This window comes from Mya arenaria, chromosome 12 (assembly GCF_026914265.1).
Source record: "Mya arenaria isolate MELC-2E11 chromosome 12, ASM2691426v1".
Lineage (NCBI taxonomy): Eukaryota > Metazoa > Mollusca > Bivalvia > Myida > Myidae > Mya > Mya arenaria.
In genome coordinates, this window is record NC_069133.1 from 62,333,421 (window position 1) to 62,357,383 (window position 23,963).

Below are 23,963 nucleotides of genomic sequence, written 5' to 3' on the forward strand. Positions count from 1 at the left end.
TCCGGTTTTCGCTATTCTATTAGCCGTATTTTTTCGTTGAAAAATCTGGCTAAAATGAAATTGCATTGCATGTGTGTGTGTGTGAATATATATATTCATTATTAAATACACGATAACTTATTGACACGATTGTTGACAATCTTCAATGGTGCATACCTTGGCCCAAATTTCAGCGTTGCATCTTTCTAAAAAAATCAAGATTTAAAACACAAGCAAATCTAACATATTTTACAATATTTAGAAGCTATCTTCTGAAAGTCATACTTTGGGACAATGTTAACGTAAAACTTCGTTCTGGGTTCATTATGTGCCATTTATTTAATTCTTCAAGCAGTACAACGGCACCTGTATATTCGATAAATATTTGATACTCTTGTGATCACCGGTCGTTAACTGAACGAATCGCTATAATTTTTCTAAACTAAACCGGTCTACGTTGTGTAACTATTGGCTTTGCAATTTTAAAGCTGAATTTACGATCATTTATTGTTTTAACTTGCAATCGATTGGTACAAGATATTAAGATAATATACGGAAACTGCACCATACGCGAAATAGAAATGCAAACATAAAATATGATCGAATCTTTTATTTTAATGTATGAATGGGATGTTTTATTTAAGACATGTCTTGCAAAGTAGTCAAATTTTGAAAAAAATGGGAATGAAATAGTCCATTTTAAACAATTCGAACGGAATGGTCCATTTTGAAAAATTGGACCGGAATGGAATTTAGAGATGATCGTTTAAACAAAACTAACATTGGTCTACGGGGTATGAGTTTGATATGCATTTTTACAATCGTCAGCACTTTAATTTACCCGTTGTTTGTAAAATATTTAATTCTTAATCAGATAACAATTCTCAGAATTTATATCGACTTTATTAACTCAGTAACTAATGTTTATGTATGGACGTTTTAATAGCAATATAACTACATTTATTGAAATAACAAGAAAATGGCAATCACAGACAATGTATGCACTTTCTCACATGCAAATAGAAATAATGGATTCATTAAATTGTATAAATACTAGTAAACAGAGCAACATGTATAAAAATGCATACATAGAAAATTGAAATATAATGTAAAAGCAATTAAATGATAAATTAATAAATAAATCACAAAATACCATTTCAAATTATGACAAAAAATAAGTTTAAGCAAACATTTAACATATGGCTTTTGATTGTCGCTGTGTTGTTCGGCATGCAATCTAACAACATACTATGGCGCTACAAAGCAAAGCATACATAGAAAAATTCCAACAGTCGAACAAAAAACATGATATGTACAGCCATATCACCAAGACAAATCACAAAGCCAATTCAGATATGCAAAAACATGACTAGTATAATACACGTGCAGTACAAAGAAGAAATTAATTCGCATTCGTCGACTGACTGACGTTATAACATTTGAACAATATATGTTTTGGACAATGCAGTACCACTAAAAGGAAACGCGCTCAGCAAATATTATATTAGATGTTTAACATAATCACCAGATTGCTATACTTAGGTACAGCCACAACATTTACCACTATCACTATAACTTATACACGATGGCTATGACATGCAACGTATCACAATGCGTACCATAAATATTTGAATTACAAATATCAATTAAATAACACAATCAATAATTATTGAACAATTTGAAGCATATTGCTTCAACGAATGTCATTCAAGTCAGTGTCAATATGAATAGCAGCAAACTATAAAACGCACATTAAACGCATCAATTAAGAGTTAACAACATATTTATTTTGGTATTTTAAACGGCGTTGATAATTCGCTAGATTTAGTAATTGTCGTTTGTAATTCACAAACCAAAATGTTTCATCAAACGCAAAAACAACACCAGCAGTTTAAAGATTCGCAAGTCTTTCTGCACCAACGGCCTCCAAATCTTCAAATGTAAACTCCTCGATTCTGCAATTGACCTTTTTCCATTTCTTAAACGCGCGACCTTGTCCAAATCTATCAACAATTCTAAAGTTCTTAAGCCCTACCAATGGAAATTCAGAGAATTTGTAAGTGCAAACCGATCCCAGTTCCCGTTGGCATTCCTCATTTGCGCAATACAAGGCCCCTCCATATTCGGCGCCTTCTGGTTCAATAAAGGTAGGAGCCCCTCTTCTGAGAGTAAGACGTCGTTTTGCTTCCTCATCAATGATAACATGATGTGCATCCTTTATGACCCTAATATCGTCAGACAAGCAAATAAAGGAACTACAATTAAAGCATTCAAAGCGGACACCTGTAGCTGCCGTGTTAATCTCTCTTTCTTCGGCTTGTTTTTCTTCCTCTTGTTTCATTCTTTCTTGAATTTCTAAGAGTTCTCTCTCCCAGGTGTTTGCATGATCTTCAATGAACACCTGCAGGTGTGGAACAATTTGATTCATAAGTTCCTCACATTGACGATTCTTTTCTTCTTTAGCAAGAATCCAAGAGTCCTCCTCCGCAATAACATAGTACAAGCTATTTTCCGCTCTCGCCCGCCCTGAAGTTGGTAAGTTTTGCATTAAAGATTATCAGCAAGTGATAGATGTACCGTGAAAACAAATGAAAACATTGGTTCTTTAAAAAACAAAAACATGACTGTCATCATGTTCTGAATAATTACTGGTATAATAATACTTTTTATTCTTTGATAAACGCAGTTTTTATCTCAATCTGTGTATAAACAAATATACGTCTAAATATTTCTGGTCATAGCTGTCGTAATAATCGAGCTTAAATAAATGAGTATAAGCCTGTGTCGATATTTCATCGGTTCGCTGATATGTCAGTTGTAGCGTTTTTAACTATTTGTCTTCAAGTGTTTACCTCTTGATTGAAGTCTGACAATCTCATTAGTGACATGCTCATAACGAATCACAAGGTTGCATTTAGATATATCAAGACCTTCCTCAGCTACAGACGTCGCAATAAGAAGTCGGTGTTGTCCATCCTTAAAGTACTGCAACACATCTTTCTGGCCACTCTTCGTCATCCCTAAACAAAAACAACTTTACTCATTGGTTCAATATATGTAAATAGGCAATCATCTCGGACGTAATGACCAACCAAGATGGCATGCCGATTCTATTACAAATGGCTTTCAATAAAAAGTGTTTTATACATTCATTTGTAAAAGTATCGGTCTATGTTATGCCATACACCGAAGCAGTTTGAACAAAAGTGGCATTATAGTTCAATTTAAATATATACTGTTATTTAAATATATAATGTTTTAAATCATCTTTAGAGCATTATCGTCATTGACCTTTTGAGAAACTAAAGCATTTCCTATTGTTATTGCATAGCTTTTCACCAAATCTGTTAAAATCTCAAACGTAAATAGATTTTAGAATACACTAATTAGCTAGAAAACACTAATTAAAAGAAGCAAAAATCCTTGTCATGCGTTGGACATGGTGTTCATCATTTATCTGCAACATGCTTTTAATACGTTCTATTTGTAAATTTACACATTTCATTGGAATTTGGTTTTATCTGAATATCGTTTTATTGTTACGTATTCTCTGATATATTTAACAAGCCAGCAACAGTACTAGCACATACAAGACCGACTACCTGTATCCATCTTTTTGTCATTTTGACATCAGAAATAAATGTTACGTGACGAATAAGAAAAGTAATACAGTGCATATTTAGCCTTTACCCAAAGTTAAAACGAAGGAATCGAATACATTCAAACAGTTAATATTATATAGTCGTACTTTCGATTGTCTTTGAATTTCAAAGACAATCGAAAGAACGACTATATAATATTAACTGTACACACTCAGCAATTTGGATACCACGCCTTAAGTTTTAGGGGTTGAGTGTAACCATGTATGACAAATCTTGGATTACTGTTAATTTCAAAACGACCTGTTATTTTTTAACTCTAAATCATTTGTATTTTATAACAAGACTTCTCTGAAATTGGATTTGTCGCCTGTTTGGACAGCCATTGTCAAACCAATTGTACTACAAAGGAGCAAAATTTATAGTAAATAGGGTTATAACTATAGCGATTTATCACACAGTCAAGCTTGACCGAGATACTATGACCACAAACACTGTCATCATATTGCATCATGAATGGGTAATAAATACTGGTTATTGTCTACACAAAATAAACCTATTTTTAATGTAAAAGGGACATAACTTTGGGAGTTATTGAGTCGGTTCACCCAACGAAAAAAGATCGATTAAATGTGCCCACAAACACTGTCACCGAGTTTCATCATGTTGGATACAAAATACTAACGATATCGTCTACACAAGACATACACATACATTTTAGTAACGTATAACTCTGGATCTACTTACGCCATTTACCCAACGATCGAACTTAACCGAGACATTATGCCTATTATCTGTCACCTCATCGTGATTGGATAATAAATACTTAATTTATACAAGTCGTCATTGTTTATGAAATTCAATCAATAAAATACCATACCTCCAACTGAAGCGGATGCACTTTGTCCAACGAATTCGGAAGCATTTAGAATGTTCAAACCATCTGTTTCGTTCACCCATCTAACCAATGCTTGAGCCAGTTCCCGCGTTCGCACAAATATAATGCCTCTGCCATTCTGGTCCTCGCAAAGTACTTTAGACAATATTTGCTCAAGTTTGAGCAATTTGGGGTTTTCTGGTTCCGTGTCGAATGTTTCTGCCAGAAGTTCTACGAAATAAAGATGTGTGTGAATGCTTGTATTGCCACATGCAGGGTGTAACCATTCTTTTTGGCACATATTCTTTTGAAACTGTACTCGGAACTAAAGGTGTTACGCGGCACGCGGAAACTAAAAATTAAGCATTATTTGGTATGCGGTCTCAACAAATAGTTATCTAGTATATGTTAAGCAAGTTTCAGGTAGAAAATGGAGGAATATAAGACTACAGTAAATGGGGTAAATCGTCGATTACCATTGGCACGAAAATATGTGCGAACACCAAAAGAGTCCATTTTGGCGTTCTACAGAAAATGGTGCGAGCTTTCTCGCATGCGGCCTTGCTGCGCGCTCTCCTTTTTCCATAGATCGCCAAAATGCCATGGCCGATCCCAGAGAGGAGGGACATATATTCCACTCCACATTATGGCCGATCCCTGAAAAGTCCCAACAACAGTGGCTAAAACTGAGTCACTAAGCTTTATATGAGGTCATGTGATACACAACGTGACGTATGCGTTGTCGGACTTAAACGGCGGTCTACCAAAGCGGGGAAACTTCGATAAAAAATACAGATTTCGAGCTGTTTTCGTGCTGAATACTATCGGATTTAACCCTGGTTGAATTTAAAAGCTAACACAAAATAAAACATTCAAACAAAACTCTATAAACACACATAAATTATACTGACCTGTAATTAATACATATCATTATTCATATGCATGTTATATGTTAGTTTAAACATATTTTATTCATCAGCGTATACACACATATTATACAGACTAACAGAAAACACATGTACAATCTAGAAAAGGATTAGAACGAAAGATAAATATATCTTAAAAAGTTCTTCTCCATACTTTAGCAGAAGTACATATTTAATGACGGACATTTGTACAGCTTACAATGTAGATGACACAATGATATTGATATTGTTGGATTAGATCAGGTGGTAGTGTTTAAATGTGATTTGGCTTCATATACTTTTATCAAATATTTAAAGATATTTTGCAGACGATGTACACAGACAAGAAAGTAGCGTAAAGTTAAACATTTTGTGTGATTAACAATGCTATAATAAGTTTAGTTTTCGAATACAAAAGTCGTTAATTCTGTTTGAGAACAGAATAAGAAGGTAAAGAGGATAAGAGTAAAGAAAGAGGGTAGGATGGTTGGTTTAAATGAACAACTTCCAGTGTCTTTTCTTCACTGAGCCCTGATTGGTAGTGCTGAATATCACATGTATATAGAAAAGAGACAAATCTGGGTTGGATTGATATTTGGTAGTAGGAAGTGACTGTCACTGGCTATCAAATATTTTTGTCATTTGAACAAAGAGGTGAACTGCATCGAACAGTGTCTTATTTTGTTCTTCTGTGAAGGCAGTGTCACTTTATAGTAAATTGCGAACCGTTACGTCAGTCAAAGCCTCCACAGAGTATGTTAAATGTTGACCGAAAGTGTTTGATGTTCTGTAACAGTGTAAATTATGTCATGTTTATGTTTGGGTAATAGTTGTATTGGAATAGGAAGTGTGGGCTGCTGCCCCGAATCGCCCACTGACCCCGTTTATTAATGTTTTACATATTGCAATTTTGGCCACGTCAGATAAGCCACGGTTGTGAGTCAATAGATCCAAGTCGTGTCGATGTAAATATATAGTATTGCATCAATGAACAGGTTAATTACTTAGTTGACAATAGTTACCATCATAAAGAGCCATGAGAAAGGCGTCGGTACGATGTTCTGCTGGAACTACCCTGAAGTCTTCCATAAACTCTTCCAGAATAACCAATGCATCTCTTATCCTCGCATCACTATGCACCATTAACGCTTTGTTGTACACCTGGAATGACAAATACCACTATATATGGTTCCTATTTCAAACTAAATGTATTTAGAAATACATACACTGGAGTGTAATTTGTACTCATTCTTTTGAGTCCAAGCCTTCTCCTTATTGAAATGGTAAAACTGACAGACGTTTTGTTAACGAGTATTCTGAACTAAATGATCTACCAAATCCTTCTAAGGACTATAAAATAGTTATAAAATGATTGTGTAACTCATGTGCGAGCTGCATTAAACAAAACAGCGCGAAGCGAACGTTCCTCTGTTGTTGTTTTTCACCGAAAAAGGGAACTACCTCAATACTTCAGCCTGATATATGGTACTTGCTGTACAAGTGCGTATCCTATACATTTTTAGTTCTAATATATGGAGCGTTTTATGATTTAACGTCAAAATTTAAGTGTTTGTAAGCCGTCGGCGACAAGGCTTTGACAATGCCTTTGACTTCTTCCATTCGGAAAAAATACCTAAAAATTAAAATGTTTACCTCTAAATGTAAACGACAAGGATTTATCACTCGACGGATGTCTTTTGATCGGACCTTTGCGATTTGTTTCACGAACTCAGCATTCCATTGCAGGTATTTTTCGGTTCCAAATGTCGGTGGAAACCTGCATGCTGTCTTTATAAATGTATCCTCGGGAGCAGCATCCCGTACAGCTAGATTCATATAACAGCAAATATAACTTAAAACCCTGATCTGACAGTTAACTTCTTTAATTCAAGGTAAAAAGAGCGCATCGGAGCAAACGCCAACACTGTTTTGAATAAGGGGCATAACTCGACAATTATTAATGTCAAAGTTGTGGGCCTTGCCATTAATGTGCACATTGTCACTTATAATATGTATACAATGTTCTATATAATTATATTGAACGGAATTACGAGCCATGCTATACATGTTCCTTTTACCACTGCACTAGATAATAGTAACCCATGTATAATGTTTCATGTAAATAAGGTTATGATGTTATGGCCAAGTTAAAGCTTAGGGAAATAATTTTCAATTTGGAAGGGGCATAACAAAGGTGACACCAAAGCAAGACAATAACTCATCTAAATCATTCTTAAATATTTCTTAAGATCTAGCAAAACATACTAAACAACATCCTTATCTTCATAATATTGAAAACTCTACAAACGTAATATCAGTTTCTTGTTAGTTATTTGTCAAAAACTTAAGCCTGTTATTAAAATTTAATAACCACTTAATATACAGTAAATTTACTTCGATGTGTCGCCATATGTGCGTCGATGCGCTTAGCTATTTCTTCAACAGCATTTTTGAACCAGTCGACAGCTCTTCCAGGCACTGGCAATAGTTCTGAAATTACAAACGCACTTTTCCATTTCAAAATCAAACAGGTTTCCTTAACGATATATTTAACGTGATTCTGTATCACACGTGCTTTTTATTAACCGTTGTTATTTAGTTTATTTAGATTTCCATCAATCAAAATGTATCAATTAGATTTATTAGAATAAAGATTCCATGCCAAATCTCCAGCGCGTTTTTCATTACTACATTGTCCCAATGACACCTAACACAATTAATAAGAATAAACTGTCGGCATACCTTCAACCGGTGGGTTCACATATAATTTCAATTCCTGAATTGTATCAGGCTTTCTCACAGTACAGAGAAACTTTGCGTCCATGTTTGCCATAATTTTCTTCATATGCTCTACTCCTTGGCCCCATTCAGTCTTTCCACCAACGCCCAAGGAGGCTGTAAGTCCAACGATCTACAAAGAGGGGATATAATTCAGAATTTAGAAGCACATAAAGAAGCTTAACATGATCGTCTGTTTATTAATACTTAACAACAACTAACTGAACATGCTTCGTGAAACTACCTCAATTTATAAATGAAATTCCGCGGCATCGGATGCGTTGCCTGTTTATGCCATAGTTAAATCAATATCAAATACATAAAAATGCAAAGAGACAACACTAGCTGATTGATAAATAGGGCGGAGTTGTCACACAAACAAATTTGTTCGAGATTTTCTGCATACAAACACTTTCAGAAAGTTTCAACGTGATTTGGTGATAAATGCTTAAGTTATTGTCTGCACAAAATGTAAATCTTCTATTTTTAAATGAAAATGTAGCATTACGCTGTGAATTACTGAGTAAATCAATTCACTACGCAATTATTCATGTCAAAGACATAATGCTTTATCATACGTCATCATTGGTTAATTAAAAGTTAGGTTATTACAGAAAATGGAATAAACATTACTCTAGATTTATTTACCCGACGATCGACATTGAACGATACGTTGTGCTCACACACAATATAACCAAGTTTCGTTGGATTTTGATATTCAAATCATGAGTTATTGTCTGCACATTCAACTACAATTTTTTAACTTGAAGCTGCAATCTCAAAAATTGAACGTATTGTCACCTTTAATAAAAAGAAAATCTTCGGATAAGGCAATTTTTGCGCAAATGTCTGGAACCCAGTGGTATAAGACTGCTGACAAAAATAGGTCGCAGTTTCTCATTATTGTTCGAAAATTGATGTTTTATAGCTAAAGGCGTTACTAAAGCCTTAGGCAAAATTTCGGCAGGTTTTCCAATAATTGAGATCTGTTCGATTGTGAGTTATTTAATATGACTGAAGTGAAGGAATTGATGCCAAAATCAGCTTGTTCTGAGACAAAAAATAACAAGAGCACCGCCTGCGGGTGTTGAACGCTCGTCTAATTTTATCCTTTTACCGTTTATTCATTTCATTTATTACATTTGATAGTGAACAGGTATTCCAAAGTTTGAAAGTGATAGCTTTGATAGTTTGCACGTAAGTGACCAAAGCACAATCTTAAAAAATCAGACTAGCTAAAAATTAAAAATGCCAAACATATCTAAATATCCCACACCTTCTCCCTGCCCTTCCAAATGTGTGACTCAAAAACCTGTTGAAGTGCATTATCCATTTATGAAAAAATGAAATCAATACTTATGTGATATCCAACAACAATGGAAGAAGCTATGTCCAATTCTCAAGGGTACAATGTGAAGAAGGGTATAACATGAACAAGTTCACCAAGTTTCAAAGTGATACCTTTGATAGTTTCCATGTACACCTAAACACAAAACTTGACCAACGCTTCCGACGACAATCAAGTGACGACAAAAGCTCGTCAAAACACTACCAGTCATTAGTCAAATCACTACCAGTTATAAGACAATTTATCCCATGAACAAACTGAACCGGGACATTATGCCCTCAAACACCATCACAAGGTGTTATCACGAATGGGAAAAATACCCAAGTAATTGTCTGCACAAGACATAAACCTTCTTTTCTAACATACATGGGACATAACTATGAAGAAACTTATGTGAATTACGAAACAATCGAGCTTGACCGAGACATACGCCAACAAACTTTGTCACTAAGTTCCATATTGATTCGATACTATATTGTCTGCACATATTTTATGACATAAAAAGGGCAAAACCCTAGAGTTACTGATGCGATTTCGTAAGTAATTCAAGGTATTGCCTGAACAAGGTTTTTCTGTACCGACGCTGGAGCCACCGACGCATATGTCGCAACAAAAGCGAGGTCGCATAAGTGGAGACTAGCGAATTGAGCTACTAAACTGGTACTGTATAAGTGGTTCAGTTCGCGACGTGGAAATGTTTGCGAATTTCGCGATTTGACAAAATTCGCGAATATATTGACCAGCGTAAATATCCACGCCATCAGATGTTTACAAAATACTAATTTTATTACTAACATTATGTACACAAACATGTTTTATTGTTTAATAAATGCAAAATGCAAAATATTGATTAACATTTTGAATACCGCACTTTTCAAAAGCCAGAGCAGCTTCATCACATCTGTACAATCAAACAAAAGCTACATATTAGTTTTCACACATCATTTGTGATAAAGCATGGCATAGCGACTGTTTCTTTGTTACCATGTATCGGCTTTAAATGAAATGTGTATTGAACAGTATTGTTTTGAACTGCACAAAATAATTATCAAACTGAGAATACTATTCCTTTATATTTAGATGATTATTATTATTTATGAAACCCGAGTAACCGATTACTAAAAATTGACAACATATCTTTCAATTGGCAGAATTTATCTAACGTACTCGTGTAAATATTACGCACAGTCATATTTCTGCCAGCGAAACGTGGGAAATCTTCAATTCGCAAAGTTTTTGACCAGCGAACATAACCACTTATACAGTATGTCGCAGATCGATATTTTATCACAACTTAATCAACTTTTAAATGAATTTCAAATGTCGTATTAAAACACTGACCTAAAAGATTGTCGCTCAAAAGTCAAAATCATTCAATTTTCAACAAACAAGGACAAAAAGGTTATTGCTATTGAGCGACAGGCCATTCAATACGCTGAGATGAAATAACAAATATGCAATGTCAATATTTATTGATACTCACCTGGGGCATTTTAGAAGACTCAACTCCCTCCCGCAGTTTAAGGTGAAGATATCGAGCCATAATTTCATTATACATGTGTTGTTTGTTTGAGTGATGACATTCGTCGAACACAATCAGAGAAAATTCTCTGACGCTTTCAATTTTCTTTGCTTTTAAAGCATTCACAAGAATCTGTGCTGTTACAACAAAGATGTCTCTTCTGCAATCAATGAAACAAAACAGTTTAAAACCAAGTCAGTCTTGAAAATATTTCAATAATGAGAACAAAATGCACTAAAAAGATATGATGAAATATTACGACTGAATGGACTTTGTATTATTTTAATAGATTACATAAAGCATAAATATTTTAATAGATTACATAAATATTTTAATAGATCACATAAAGCTTATGACGGACATCATATGTGACAGTTTTCACAAACAGTTTATGACATTTTACCAATTTTATTGCGTCATGTTTTAAACAATTACGAACAGACTTGCCTTTCAAGGAAATCCCAGAGCATTTGCTTTTTTAGCCTGTGGACGTTTCCGCTGAACACCTTTGTCCTGTAAGTTGGGAGTCGTTCTGCACATACTACTCCTTGCTGAATGGCTAGTGCTTCGTTTTCGACAAGAAATAAAATACGACCCTTCTTTCTTTCTGCTATTTTCCGTCTTAGGTGAACCTAGAATTTAAATGTTGAAAGAAATAATCATGCATGACTTGCCATTATGATTGTACATTAAGGATTTAACAACAGAAAAACGAAAATGAAATCAGTCTACGGGGTATACGTTCATTCTTATTAAGAGCGAAGATGGAGTAGACAAGCGTCAACAACATTATTTCTTTACTGAACAATTCATAATCTCAATTATTTAAAGTAACTCGATCTTAATTTATAAAATAAAGCATGAAATCATATACAATGGTAGGAAACTTGGCATTTATATAAACTTTTTGACATTCATTTCTCAAAACTCTTTGAAAGATGAATTACCTGCATAATTCTGCATGCCACCCTGGTCTTGCCCGAGTTTGTTGGAGCCATCACTATAACGTTTTCTCCATCACAACCCTCCTGTGCTAACTCTTTTTGGTAACCCCGTAGACTTATATCCACGTCATCAACATTCGTTCCAAGATCGTCTTGGTCTGGAAACAAACCGAACGATAAGCTACGAACATATTTTCTTTAGTTTGATATATTTTTCTTATATGCTTCCAAAAACTCATCTTGACCAAACTCGCATCACTACCGATACTTTACAACAACCACCACCGCCATCTTCATCATCCGTATGTATATGCTCCTCCTCCATTTCCTCCTTCTGTTTATCCTCATCATCACCACAATCATTTACATAATTATCATTAATAAATGCATAAGCAATGACACACGGATAATTATTTAGAAAAGTAAACGTCCAATATGCTTTTGCTGTTGACATTTTATCAATATTGTACAGATGCTTCTTTGAAGAAATATACATTCTAAATAAAACCCCAAGAAGCACAAAGTACATCCATAACAAGAGCTGCCGTAAGACAGAGCGCTCGACTATACGCCTCTTTGCCTTAGAAATGAATAGAATAACTATGTTATATGTGCCTGTGAAAAGCATCACAAAAAGTCAAATTAAAAAGTAAACATGAAAGCTGCAATGCGACGAAACAAGGTTTTCAATGATCGGCAGTAGTACTTCAGCCTTCGTTTTGCGATTTAGTTTCAGCTGGGATTTTTTTCGATTTTAGTGACCTTGACCTTTAGTGCCCGAAAACTTTAACCTATGTTCCTAAGTCAATCATCGGCGAACATTTGTATTAAGGATAATATGAGGTAATGTAACCTCATTTTGTGATGGCCCTGAACAACTGTTTGCAGTATTTAGTGAATTGAGTGAATGGTATTTGACTTTGAGTGATAAGTAAAAATGTGAACTGCCCTTTAAATTTAACCGGACGTCAACGCTGGGGGAGAGTAGTTTAGCCTCCATATTCTTCGAATAGTCGAGATAATAATGAAAGCAGCAGTTTTGGTTTGGAATTGTTCATTAACAAAAATATATATTGCAATACTGAAAACGACTCCTTGCAACGGCTTAAACTGCATATCCTATGTTAACAAATTCTAAATCATAATTATATTACTCAATGATCACCAAGACCAGAATATTAAGACCTACACTGTGGTAAACTCACCTGTCTCAATATTTATCTCAAACTCTTCCTCGCTAATGACCCTTTCCGGTCCAATTATGTTTAAATCGTTTCGTATCTTATTCTCTTCATTGTCTTCAGTGTCGTGGATACCTAAAACATACCGTATAGTTATTCTTTATACAGTTAAAATAAATACTTCTCTGGACTTTTCAACATACATCTGCGTGTTTGCTACAATGAAATACATACCTTTTACGTATTCGGAAAACATAAAGTTAAATAACGAATTCATAGTTTCTCCTTTAAATAGACACAAACGCACAACAATTTATATAAACGCACAACACTTAATATGTAGAAGAATATGAAATAAGAATTGATACTAAATAAACATTTAAATAGAACACGATGTTACAACAAATTAATCATTGATGAATTGATAGCTAAACACACCAACACTGACCTATTTTGATAAGAGTGTTGGCAGGTTTAACTTGCATGTATTTTCAATATCAGTTTCGTTGAATAACATAATTTATTTCGAGAGTGCACATGTTTTGGACCGGAACGAAAAAAATAACAGACTCAACGTTTTTTTAATAAACAATTTCTCTCATATTTAAACCAAAACAGCCAATACAGAATTGTAGACATAGAAAAACACATACAGACTCAAATTACTGTCCAAAAAGTTTAATTATAAAAATATATAATTAATATATAACTAATTTGTGAAGCAGTAGCACTCTTTTCATGCCAGCCAAACACATGACTATCAAATTGATTAAAATTGACGTGATGATATGTATTGCAGATCCATTTATTGATGTGATGAAATTGCAAATTGAAATAAGGATTTTGGTGAAAATGCGAAACAAAGTGAAAACTAGGTATACAATGCCGCGAAGATATAAGCGAATGAAGGAGAAAGGCATCATGATGATCAAATCTAAATGTATTGAACAAACCGATTCTAGTAGTCATACGTATGTCTATGTCCGGAATGTTTGCTATTTCAGGTGGACAAATCGTAGAAAATGGCGATCCTTTACATGCCAATAAAAACTCTTTGTCATAAACTAATCGCTTTCCTGTAGATTATCAAAATATAATATGATATAAAGGAAGGTAAACTTAAAATAGAGTTTAACTTTCTCAATATAATCATTGATTTTTAATGTTTCTGAACATCTGAATTAAAAATGACACTGTTTTCCGTACACGATTGATTGAGTGAGTAATGTCAAAAGCTTACCAGCTTCAGTTGCATCCATCTGTGACCTTGTTTGTTTTACAGTCGTTCGTGCTTCGTCTTTAGGAAGTCGAGAATATATTTCTGTCTCATGGCTATCAGTGTTATTTAGAAGTTCATTGAAATCCGATGTTAGGTCATCAACAGCGGAGTTTGCTTTCAAACATGTTTCTTCCTCATCGGATATGACTGGAGAAGACTGGAGTAATTCGCTAAAGTCAGGCACGTCTTCATTTCCGCAGCTTTTTGCTTCTTCTGAATCTACGAAAGTTTGTAAATATTGTTTGTGTACGCTAAATTGGCATACGAATGGCAGTGCAAATAGTACAATATTTACACTTTACATGTATATATGAACGATAACTCATTAAAAAGAATAAAATATGCGTCCACCCTGATTTGACATGAGAGGCGGTAATCCCATCGTTTATTGGTAAAGCTATTTACGCGTTTATGGTCTGTGATGTTTTGTACGTTTGTGTATCTCGTCCAATGTCGCTTAAGCCCTAATATTGTTATTCAAAAATGGGTTTATATTTGTTTCTTTTACTACTGGGCTTGTTTTTACTAAACAAGAGCTTTCGTAAGACACCGCGCTCGACTACGCCGCTTTGACTTTGAAGTGAATACAATAATGATGTATGTGCCTGCCAAAAGCAATAAAAAATAATAAAAAAGTAAACAGTGACCATAACTCTCGGGGGCCCAAAACACAATTTCATGAACGGTCTCTATAAACTCTTTATATAAACCAAGTTTGCTCGCAATATGTCGACCCTTACTTAAGCTATTCAATACCAACCATGTTTCTATTAATAGTAACTTTGACCTTGACATTGATCCTAGCGGCCTCAAACACAATACCAGGAAAGGTCTCCATAAACTCTTCCTATATACCAATTTTGGTCACTAAATGTCAAACCTAAATTATTCCATACATAAGATGACTTTGACGCTAGGTAAATTGAACTAGAGCTGTCACAGGAGTGACGAATACCCCCAAATGCCGCCTGGACACAGGAATGGCAAACCATTCCTTTGAAAAGAGGCCATAACTCCAAGGTTACTGCCAAAAATGTTCAAATCAGTCAAGCCTTTCATGAGTTATCGTCCGGAAACCATTTTTCTATATTTAGTAACAGTGACCTTGACCCAACCAGCCCCAATATCGAACTTGATCTGTATCTTCTGATGTTACACCTGTGTACCAAAAATTGTTCAAATCCGTCTAGCCTTTCATGAGTTATCGTCCGGAAACCGTTTTTCTTCTTTTAGTAACAGGGACCTTGACCTTGGCCCCAACAGCCCCAATATCGAACTTGACCTGTATCTTCTGATGTAACACCTGTGTACCAAAAAACAATTCAAATCTGTCAAGCCTTTCATGAGTTATCGTCCGGAAACCGTTTTTCTATTTTTAGTAACAGTGACCTTGACCTTGGCCCCACCAGCCCCAATATCGAACTTGACCTGTATCTTCTGATGTTACACCTGTGTACCATTTTTTTTAAACTGTTTAGCCTTTCATGAGTTATCGTCCGGAAACCATGAAAACCGACCGACCGACCGACAAGCTCACTAACTTGATCTGTATCTTCTGATGTAACACCTGTGTACCAAAAATTGTTCAAATCCGTCTAGCCTTTCATGAGTTATCGTCCGGAAACCGTTTTTCTATTTTTAGTAACAGTGACCTTGACCTTGGCCCCACCAGCCCCAATATCGAAATTGACCTGTATCTTCTGATGATACACCTGTGTACCAAATTTTTTTCAAATCTGTCAAGCCTTTCATGAGTTATCGTCCGGAAACCGTTTTTCTATTTTTAGTAACAGTGACCTTGACCTTGGCCCCACCAGCCCCAATATTAAACTTGACCTGTATCTTCTGATGTTACACCTGTGTACCAAAAATTTTTCAAATATGTCTAGCCTTTCATAAGTTATCGTCCGGAAACCATGAAAACCGACAGACCGACCGACCGACCGAGCGACCGACAAGCTCACTAACTTGATCTGTATCTTCTGATGTTACACCTGTGTACCAAAAATTGTTCAAATCCGTCTAGCCTTTCATGAGTTATCGTCCGGAAACCGTTTTTCTATTTTTAGTAACAATGACCTTGACCTTGGCCCCACCAGCCCCAATATCGAACTTGACCTGTATCTTTTGATGTTACACCTGTGTACCAAAAATTTTTCAAATCTGTCAAGCCTTTCATGAGTTATCGTCCGGAAACCGTTTTTCTATTTTTAGTAACAGTGACTTGACCTTGGCCCCACCAGCCCCAATATCGAACTTGACCGGTATCATCTGATGTTACACCTGTGTACCAAAAGTTTTTCAAATCTGTCTAGCCTTTCATGAGTTATCGTCCGGAAACCATGAAAACCGACAGACAGACCGACCGACCGACCGACCGACCGACCGACAGACATACCGACCGACAAGCTCACTCCTATATACCCCCTCAAACTTCGTTTGTGGGGGTATAATGAAGGGTATTGGACTTATGAGAGAAACTCCCAACTTGCCCTTAAACTTTAACCTGCCCTAAAACTTTAACCTAAGTTCCTAAGTCAATCAGGGGCCATAACTTGTATTAAGCATAATGTGGAGTTATGTTACCTTGTTGTTTGATGGTCTTGAACAACTGTGTATTAATTTAATTGACATAAGGGTATAGAAGTGATTAATAAATATCCCAACCTGCCCTAAAACTTTAACCTAAGTTCAATAGTCAATCAGGTGCTATATTTTGTATAAAGGATAATATGGAGTTATCTAACCTCTTTATGTGATGGCCCTGCATAACTGTGTGAAGTATTAAGCAAATTGAATGAAGGGTATTAGACGTATAAGTGAAAATCCCAAATTGCCCTAAAACTTGAACCGGACGCCGACGCCGACGCTGGGGCGAGTAGTATAGCCCTCCTTATTCTTCGAATTGTCGAGCTAAACATTGTAAAAAAATGAAGTTTACAAACTAGCTCAGATATCACACAGAATTTAGGGGTTTTTACCAAACGAAGTTGCTATTTCTATCTCGGTCCCACAACTGTCTCGTTCATCGTACGTATGTTGCGCCATCAATTCTAAAACAGAAATTCAGTTATAGAACTATGCTTACATGGTCGTTTGAGTGCTTATTTTTTGTCGAAGAAATTTAATGCCTTTTCGTGAATATCTGTCTAGGTTTTGTACTTTCGAAAACAACAGATCTTTTGAATTAATGTTATTGATTTTTGGATGATATTTGGTTTCAAAAACTAAAAGGAAAACTAACATTGAAAATTGTTTTTCAAAAATAAGAACATTCAGATAAAAGTAAAGTAAATAAACAAGGGAAATATCTACTTTTGAAAATGTCAGGTTCCAACTTTTCAGCCAGTGCCAATAAATCGCATTCAATGAGAGCATTCATGAAATCCTTAAACCAAGTCTCGACTCGACAAGGAAGTTTGAACAGCAACACCCAAATAGCTCGATTATGCCCTTTATTGACATATTCTGCTCTTATTTCTTGTGCGTCAGCGTCATTTATAGCTTTAAATCCTTCAAGAATAGGAATCAGTGTTGTAGGATTAGGGATTTTTTCTAATAAATCGTCCACAAATAAATCCAGCAATCTTCTGTAAGGTTCGTCACAAGCAACGAACTCCCCTTTCAATATCTGTGCAATTTTGGGATAACCTAAATGATACAAACATAACATTTTGAAAACACACAGCAATTCACCATATTCGTATGGAAGTTAGTCATTGAAATATTATTTTTCGTTTTCATTTAAGCAACATTCCGATATAGTATTCGCTTACAATTAAAATGCATAGTATATAAAATTTAATTTAATTGTTACAATACCATTTTCTGAAGCCATAAGCTCATAAAAAGCTACAAATCGTCCAGGGTCGTCAATTTCGTTCATGAAAATATTATAGCCCATTTTGACAGCCATGCTGAGTTCACAGTCTCTCAACCGTTTGCGTTGCTCTGTTTCAAGAAATAATCGGTATATCATACAGTTCAAAGTTATTATTTTCTGAGTCTTCGCATTAATTGAAACCTGACAACATTCATATAATGTAAACATGCTTCTAGAAACTTATTCAAAGGGGTGTTTTTGGTAAATATCACCACAAACAAAATTTAATATTATTTTGTTAAAGAAGAGTAGAAAATAAATGATCATACACTAATTCAGTTTGCACTCGGTCGTTTCGCAAATATGAGACCTTTGGCCTGGCGCCCATAACATAATTATATATTTCAAAGATGTGTCATTTTGCAAAAATATTGTGAATGATGCCTTTTCGAGAGCTTTTAAACGTAGTGATAATTAGTCCTTGACAAGGTTATATAACTTTAAATGGAAATGCAAACTATTACAAAATTACCATGCAAACTCTTACCTTGATTAAAATAATGCAGCCTTAAAAAGTCGGTTGGCTCCAAACACAGACAGATATATCCAGAAAAAGATTTCAAGTTACCTCTGATAATTTCATCGTTGCTGAAATCTGAAAAAAATACAAAGAAATACAAGACAACAACAACAACAACAACGTGTATCTTGAATTAACGTTAGAACAAGTCGTCAGAACGTTACGAAGTAACTGCTGTTAATTTTACCTACCAGACAGTGAAACGTGATTCTTGCTAGAATCGTCATGGATTCTTAACTGTGTTTGGTTTTCATGAGACTCTTGTCTACTTAATCCGCTGGTAATATCGTCTCTTGCAATAACTTTAACAAGTGTTTCTTCTGTTTCCATATTCAAATGCGTCAGTTTTTCGTGATCAGGGTATTGAGTAATGGATTCTTTTAATTGAAATTGATCAGTTTCGCTTTTATCGGCAGTTATCGCATCATCTGTCTGACTGACACTTCTGGAGGTTCTTGCTTGTACGGCTTTTAAACTTGTAGTATCATCATTGGCGGAGGGAGTCACAACTGCTTCTTTGTTTTGCGGCAGTAGCATGTCCATAAATTCCATGCCAAGTCCGTCTAACTCCATCTTTAAGGTATTCGATCCAAGTTCGTTAGGTTTGCAATGAGAGCTGGCAATTGATTCAGGATTCAAATTTGACATTTCCATATCAGTGTTCGTTTGTTTGTCCTCCCCACTGCCAATTTCACATCCTTCAGTTACAAAAGCATTTGGTTCTTCTGTTTCAGAATTCATGGAAACGGTGCTATCTTTTGAATTGTCATTCATCTGAGTGTCTTCGTTTTTCTGCACAACAATCTCTGGAACATATATATATATAAAACAAGAAATGTAGAAACGCATTTGTTGTCACTACATTTATAATAGGAGTTTTTTCATTCATGGGTTTCACATGTTTACTGTTTCAGGCAATATTATGATTGAAAAACAATTTACAACACTAATGAATAAAATGTTTCACGTTTTAAGAATAATCATATCATTTATAGCAAAAAGCACTGCTTATTCAAAGCAATAACCAGACACATTTTGCAATTCATATTTTGTGTGCGTTAAAAAATAACATGGCTTATTATTACTGTTGAACATATCCGGCTCCAGTTTTTCAGCTACATCGTTATAACCATGGTCAATCAAACTGACCAAGAACTCTTTAAACCAGTTCTCCTTTCTGCTTTGTAATCTAAAAAGCATTTCCCATGCTGCAGCGTCCCTGCTGTGGTTATACATTTCAGCTCTAATCCTCTGAACATCTTCGTTCGTTATAAGCTCTCTTGCTAGCAAGGTTGGTAAAATCTCCGTTGGATTCACTACTGGAACTATTTGATCAGCAAACAGTTCCAAAAGTTTCCTGAAGTTTTCATCTGAAGCAACAATTTCACCGTCGATGTATCGGGCAATCTTTGGATATCCTGCAATAATAACACATGACTTGGTCATGGACATCATTTTACTCTTAGGTTCCTGGCAGGCAAATACTTTTTAATTTCAATTATACTGAAAAAGAGCGCTGATACTCTTCTGATTTCATTGCAAGTAATATGTATAGCTCCGCCAAAGCTTAAACCAGATAATTTATTTATAAGGGCGTGTGTTTGTAACTCAAGTTCACTGTAGTTTGTATCCTTGTCTTATGCCTCTAAACAGGGTTGGATTTTGAGTTTTCGACTACTGGGCTTGTCCCTGTAGTTTTCATTGTTATAAAAATGTTTGTGTTATATATTTGTTGTCTTGTGACGTTTTGTGTTCGGTCTTGACCAATCGACCTAATACAGGAATTTTGTTACAGTTAAGATCCTTTTCCCTGTAGTTTCCGTTGTTTCTTTTATATAAGTGACTTTTCCATGTTCACACATAACTTTTGTCATTTACGACAAAGCATTTTATTCCCCATAAAACATCATACATTATTTGTATTAAGTGTACCGTTTTCGCTGGCCATCAGCTCCTTGAACGCAATAAAACGCCCGGAGTCTTCTGTGTCATAGATAAGCATTTGCAAACCGAGCTCAACAGCTTTATCACCGCTCTTTCGGGACAGTTCAAATATCTTCTTTCTTTGCTCTACACAGAAAAAGAAACGGGTGAAAAACATATTGGTATCGATGGCAACAGTTCGAGCAACATATCAGCATCCGATGGTAATTCTGAAAACCGATTGTAAATTGAAACTGAGATACGTATGCAATAGTAGGACATTGACGAACACTACGTTTTGATTGGTACTCAGGTTCAATTTTTGAAGTACCCGGTACACATCCAATACAGCAATGAATTATAAAACACAGCAATAACATACACAGTTATTGTCTTAAATGTATTTAATATATTCAAAATTGTAAACATATTAATTATGAGCTCACATAAATAAGAGGCAAATCCGTATTTTCTTTTGGCGAACAATCAAAACGATTCCAAACTGTACAAACTGTTTTAATTCAACCTCATCAGTAGTTTTGAAGAAATGGTGCGGACAAGCACCAATTATTAAAAATGGTAAAGGGGAGATATTTTTTTAATATGCACGAAAAAATTATGATTCTTGTCAACTGCACCTTCTCTCATTGTCATCTATCTATATGCCTTCATATCATTGCCATCTATCTATATGCCTTCATCTCATTGCAATCTATCCATATACCTTTCTCTCACTGCCATCTTTCTACATACCTTCCTTTCATTGTCATCTATCTATATATACCCTCCCCTCATTGCCTCCTGTCTAAATACCGCCCTTTCATTGCCATCTATCTATATACCTTTCTCTCACTGCCATTTATATATAAACCGCCGTTTCATTGCCATCTATCTATATACCGCCCTTTCATTGCCATCTATCTATATACCTTCCTCTCATTGCCTCCTATCTATATACCGCCCTTTCATTGCCATCTATCTATATACCTTCCTCTCATTGCCTCCTATCTATATACCGCCCTTTCATTGCCATCTATCTATATACCTTCCTCTCATTGCCTCCTATCTAAATACCGCCCTTTCATTGCCATCTATCTATATACCTTTCTCTCACTGCCATCTATCTATATACCGCCCTTTCATTGCCATTTATCTATATGCCACCCTTTCATTGCCATCTATCTATATACCTTCCTCTCACTGCCTCCTATCTATATACCTCCCTTTCATTGCCAACTATCTATATACCTTCCTCTCATTGCCATCTATCAATATACCTTCCTCTCATTGCCTCATATCTATATACCGCCCTTCCATTGCCATCTATCTATAAACCTTTCTCTCACTGCCATCTTTCTAGATACCTTTCTCTCATTGCCATCTTTCTATATACCTTCCTCTCATTGCCATCTATTTATATACCTTCCTCTCATTGCCATCTATCTATATACCTTCCTCTCATTGCCATCTTTCTATATACCTTTCTCTCACTGCCATCTTTCTATATACCTTTCTCTCATTGCCATCTTTTTATATACCTTCCTCTCATTGCCATCTATCTATATACCGCCCTTGCATTGCCATCTATCTATATACCTTTCTCTCATTGCCACCTTTCTATATACCTTTCTCTCATTGTCATCTATCTATATACCTTCCTCTCATTGCCATCTTTCTATATACCTTTCTCTCACTGCCATCTTTCTATATACCTTTCTCTCATTGCCATCTTTCTATATACCCTCCTCTCATTGCCATCTATTTATATACCTTTCTCTCATTGCCATCTATCTATATACCTTCCTTTCATTGCCATCTATCTATAAACCTTTCTCTCACTGCCATCTTTCTATATACCTTTCTCTCATTGCCACCTTTCTATATACCTTTCTCTCATTGCCATCTATCTATATACCTTCCTCTCATTGCCATCTATCTATATACCTTCCATTCATTGCCATCTTTCTATATATCTTTCTCTCACTGCCATCTTTCTATATACCTATCTCTCACTGCCATCTTTCTATATACCTTTCTCTCATTGCCATCTATTTATATACCTTCCTCTCATTGCCATATATCTATACACTTTCTCTCACGGCCATCTTTCTATATACCTTTCTCTCATTGCCATCTATTTTTATACCTTTTTCTCACTGCCATCTTTCTATATACCTGTCTCTCATTGCCATCTATCAATATACCTTCCTTTCATTACCATCTATCTATATACCTTTCTCTCACTGCCATCTGTATTTATACCTTTCTCTCATTGCCATCTATCTATATACCTTCCTTTCATTGCCATCTATCTATAAACCCTCCTTTCATTGCCATCTATCTATATACCTTCCTTTCATTGCCATCTATCTATATACCCTCCTTTTATTTCCATCTATCTATATACCTTTCTCTCACTTCCATCTATCTATATACCCTCCTTTCATTGCCATCTTTCTATATACCTTCCTTTCATTGCCATCTATCTATATACCTTCCTCTCATTGCCAACTATCTATATACCTTTCTCTCATTGCCAACTATCTATATACCTTCCTCTCCTTGCCATCTATCTATATACCCTCCTTTCATTGCCATCTATCTATATACTTTCCGCTCATTGCTATCTTTCTATATACCTTTCTCTCACTGCCATATTTCTATATACCTTTCTCTCATTGCCATCTATCTATATACCTTCCTTTCATTGCCATCTATCTTTATACCTTTCTCTCTCTGCCATCTTTCTATATACCTTCCTTTTATTGCCATCTATCTATATACCCTCCTTCCATTGCCATCTATCTATATACCAAGGTTTAAGTATTGCTACTGAATTATGAGGGGCTGGCCATGACAAGTTCAATTAAATGGGAGACGTGAATAATAAACAACAGTGAGTGAAAAGGACATTTATTCAATGTCAAAATTGAATAATAAATAGGAGTTTGATATCCTCGTAACATATTATTCACGACTAGCATATTGGGCGTCCAAACAACCGCCATAAGTGTAACAACATGACGCCCAATGAGAGGAACTTGGCATGGCAATGTGTTGTAGATGCTGTTAAGGATGATCCCAACAGTAGTTTTGAAGTATTATCCGGACAAGAGTGTGACGAACGGACAATAGTGTGACGGACGGACAAGAGTGTGACGGACGGAAGGAGGGACGGCAGGACAAAGCGGTTACTTTATGCTCTCCATTCTGGGTGCATAATAA

At 35.5% G+C, this 23,963-nt stretch overlaps 1 protein-coding gene across 2 annotated transcripts in view; it reads right to left on the reverse strand.

The window, feature by feature from the left end:
* Window positions 1–737: 737 nt before the first annotated feature.
* LOC128211524 (antiviral innate immune response receptor RIG-I-like) overlaps window positions 738–23,963 on the reverse strand; it is a 28,623-nt gene continuing 5,397 nt past the window's right edge. Inside the window, exons 3-22 of one of the 2 annotated variants that reach the window (XM_052916418.1) lie at window positions 20,748–20,885; window positions 19,901–20,233; window positions 19,007–19,621; window positions 18,783–18,890; window positions 18,235–18,363; window positions 17,728–18,063; window positions 17,394–17,465; window positions 14,374–14,631; window positions 14,087–14,209; window positions 13,158–13,268; window positions 11,956–12,110; window positions 11,456–11,640; window positions 10,970–11,168; window positions 8,103–8,271; window positions 7,755–7,850; window positions 7,014–7,186; window positions 6,383–6,521; window positions 4,459–4,686; window positions 2,832–2,999; window positions 738–2,505 (exon numbers count right to left, since the gene is read on the reverse strand). In XM_052916418.1, the coding sequence (XP_052772378.1) occupies window positions 1,871–2,505; window positions 2,832–2,999; window positions 4,459–4,686; window positions 6,383–6,521; window positions 7,014–7,186; window positions 7,755–7,850; window positions 8,103–8,271; window positions 10,970–11,168; window positions 11,456–11,640; window positions 11,956–12,110; window positions 13,158–13,268; window positions 14,087–14,209; window positions 14,374–14,631; window positions 17,394–17,465; window positions 17,728–18,063; window positions 18,235–18,363; window positions 18,783–18,890; window positions 19,007–19,621; window positions 19,901–20,233; window positions 20,748–20,885 (4,370 nt within the window). In that variant the 3' untranslated portion in view covers window positions 738–1,870. The remainder of the gene's footprint in view (window positions 2,506–2,831; window positions 3,000–4,458; window positions 4,687–6,382; window positions 6,522–7,013; window positions 7,187–7,754; window positions 7,851–8,102; window positions 8,272–10,969; window positions 11,169–11,455; window positions 11,641–11,955; window positions 12,111–13,157; window positions 13,269–14,086; window positions 14,210–14,373; window positions 14,632–17,393; window positions 17,466–17,727; window positions 18,064–18,234; window positions 18,364–18,782; window positions 18,891–19,006; window positions 19,622–19,900; window positions 20,234–20,747; window positions 20,886–23,963) is intronic. The other variant, XM_052916419.1, reaches the window with a different exon arrangement.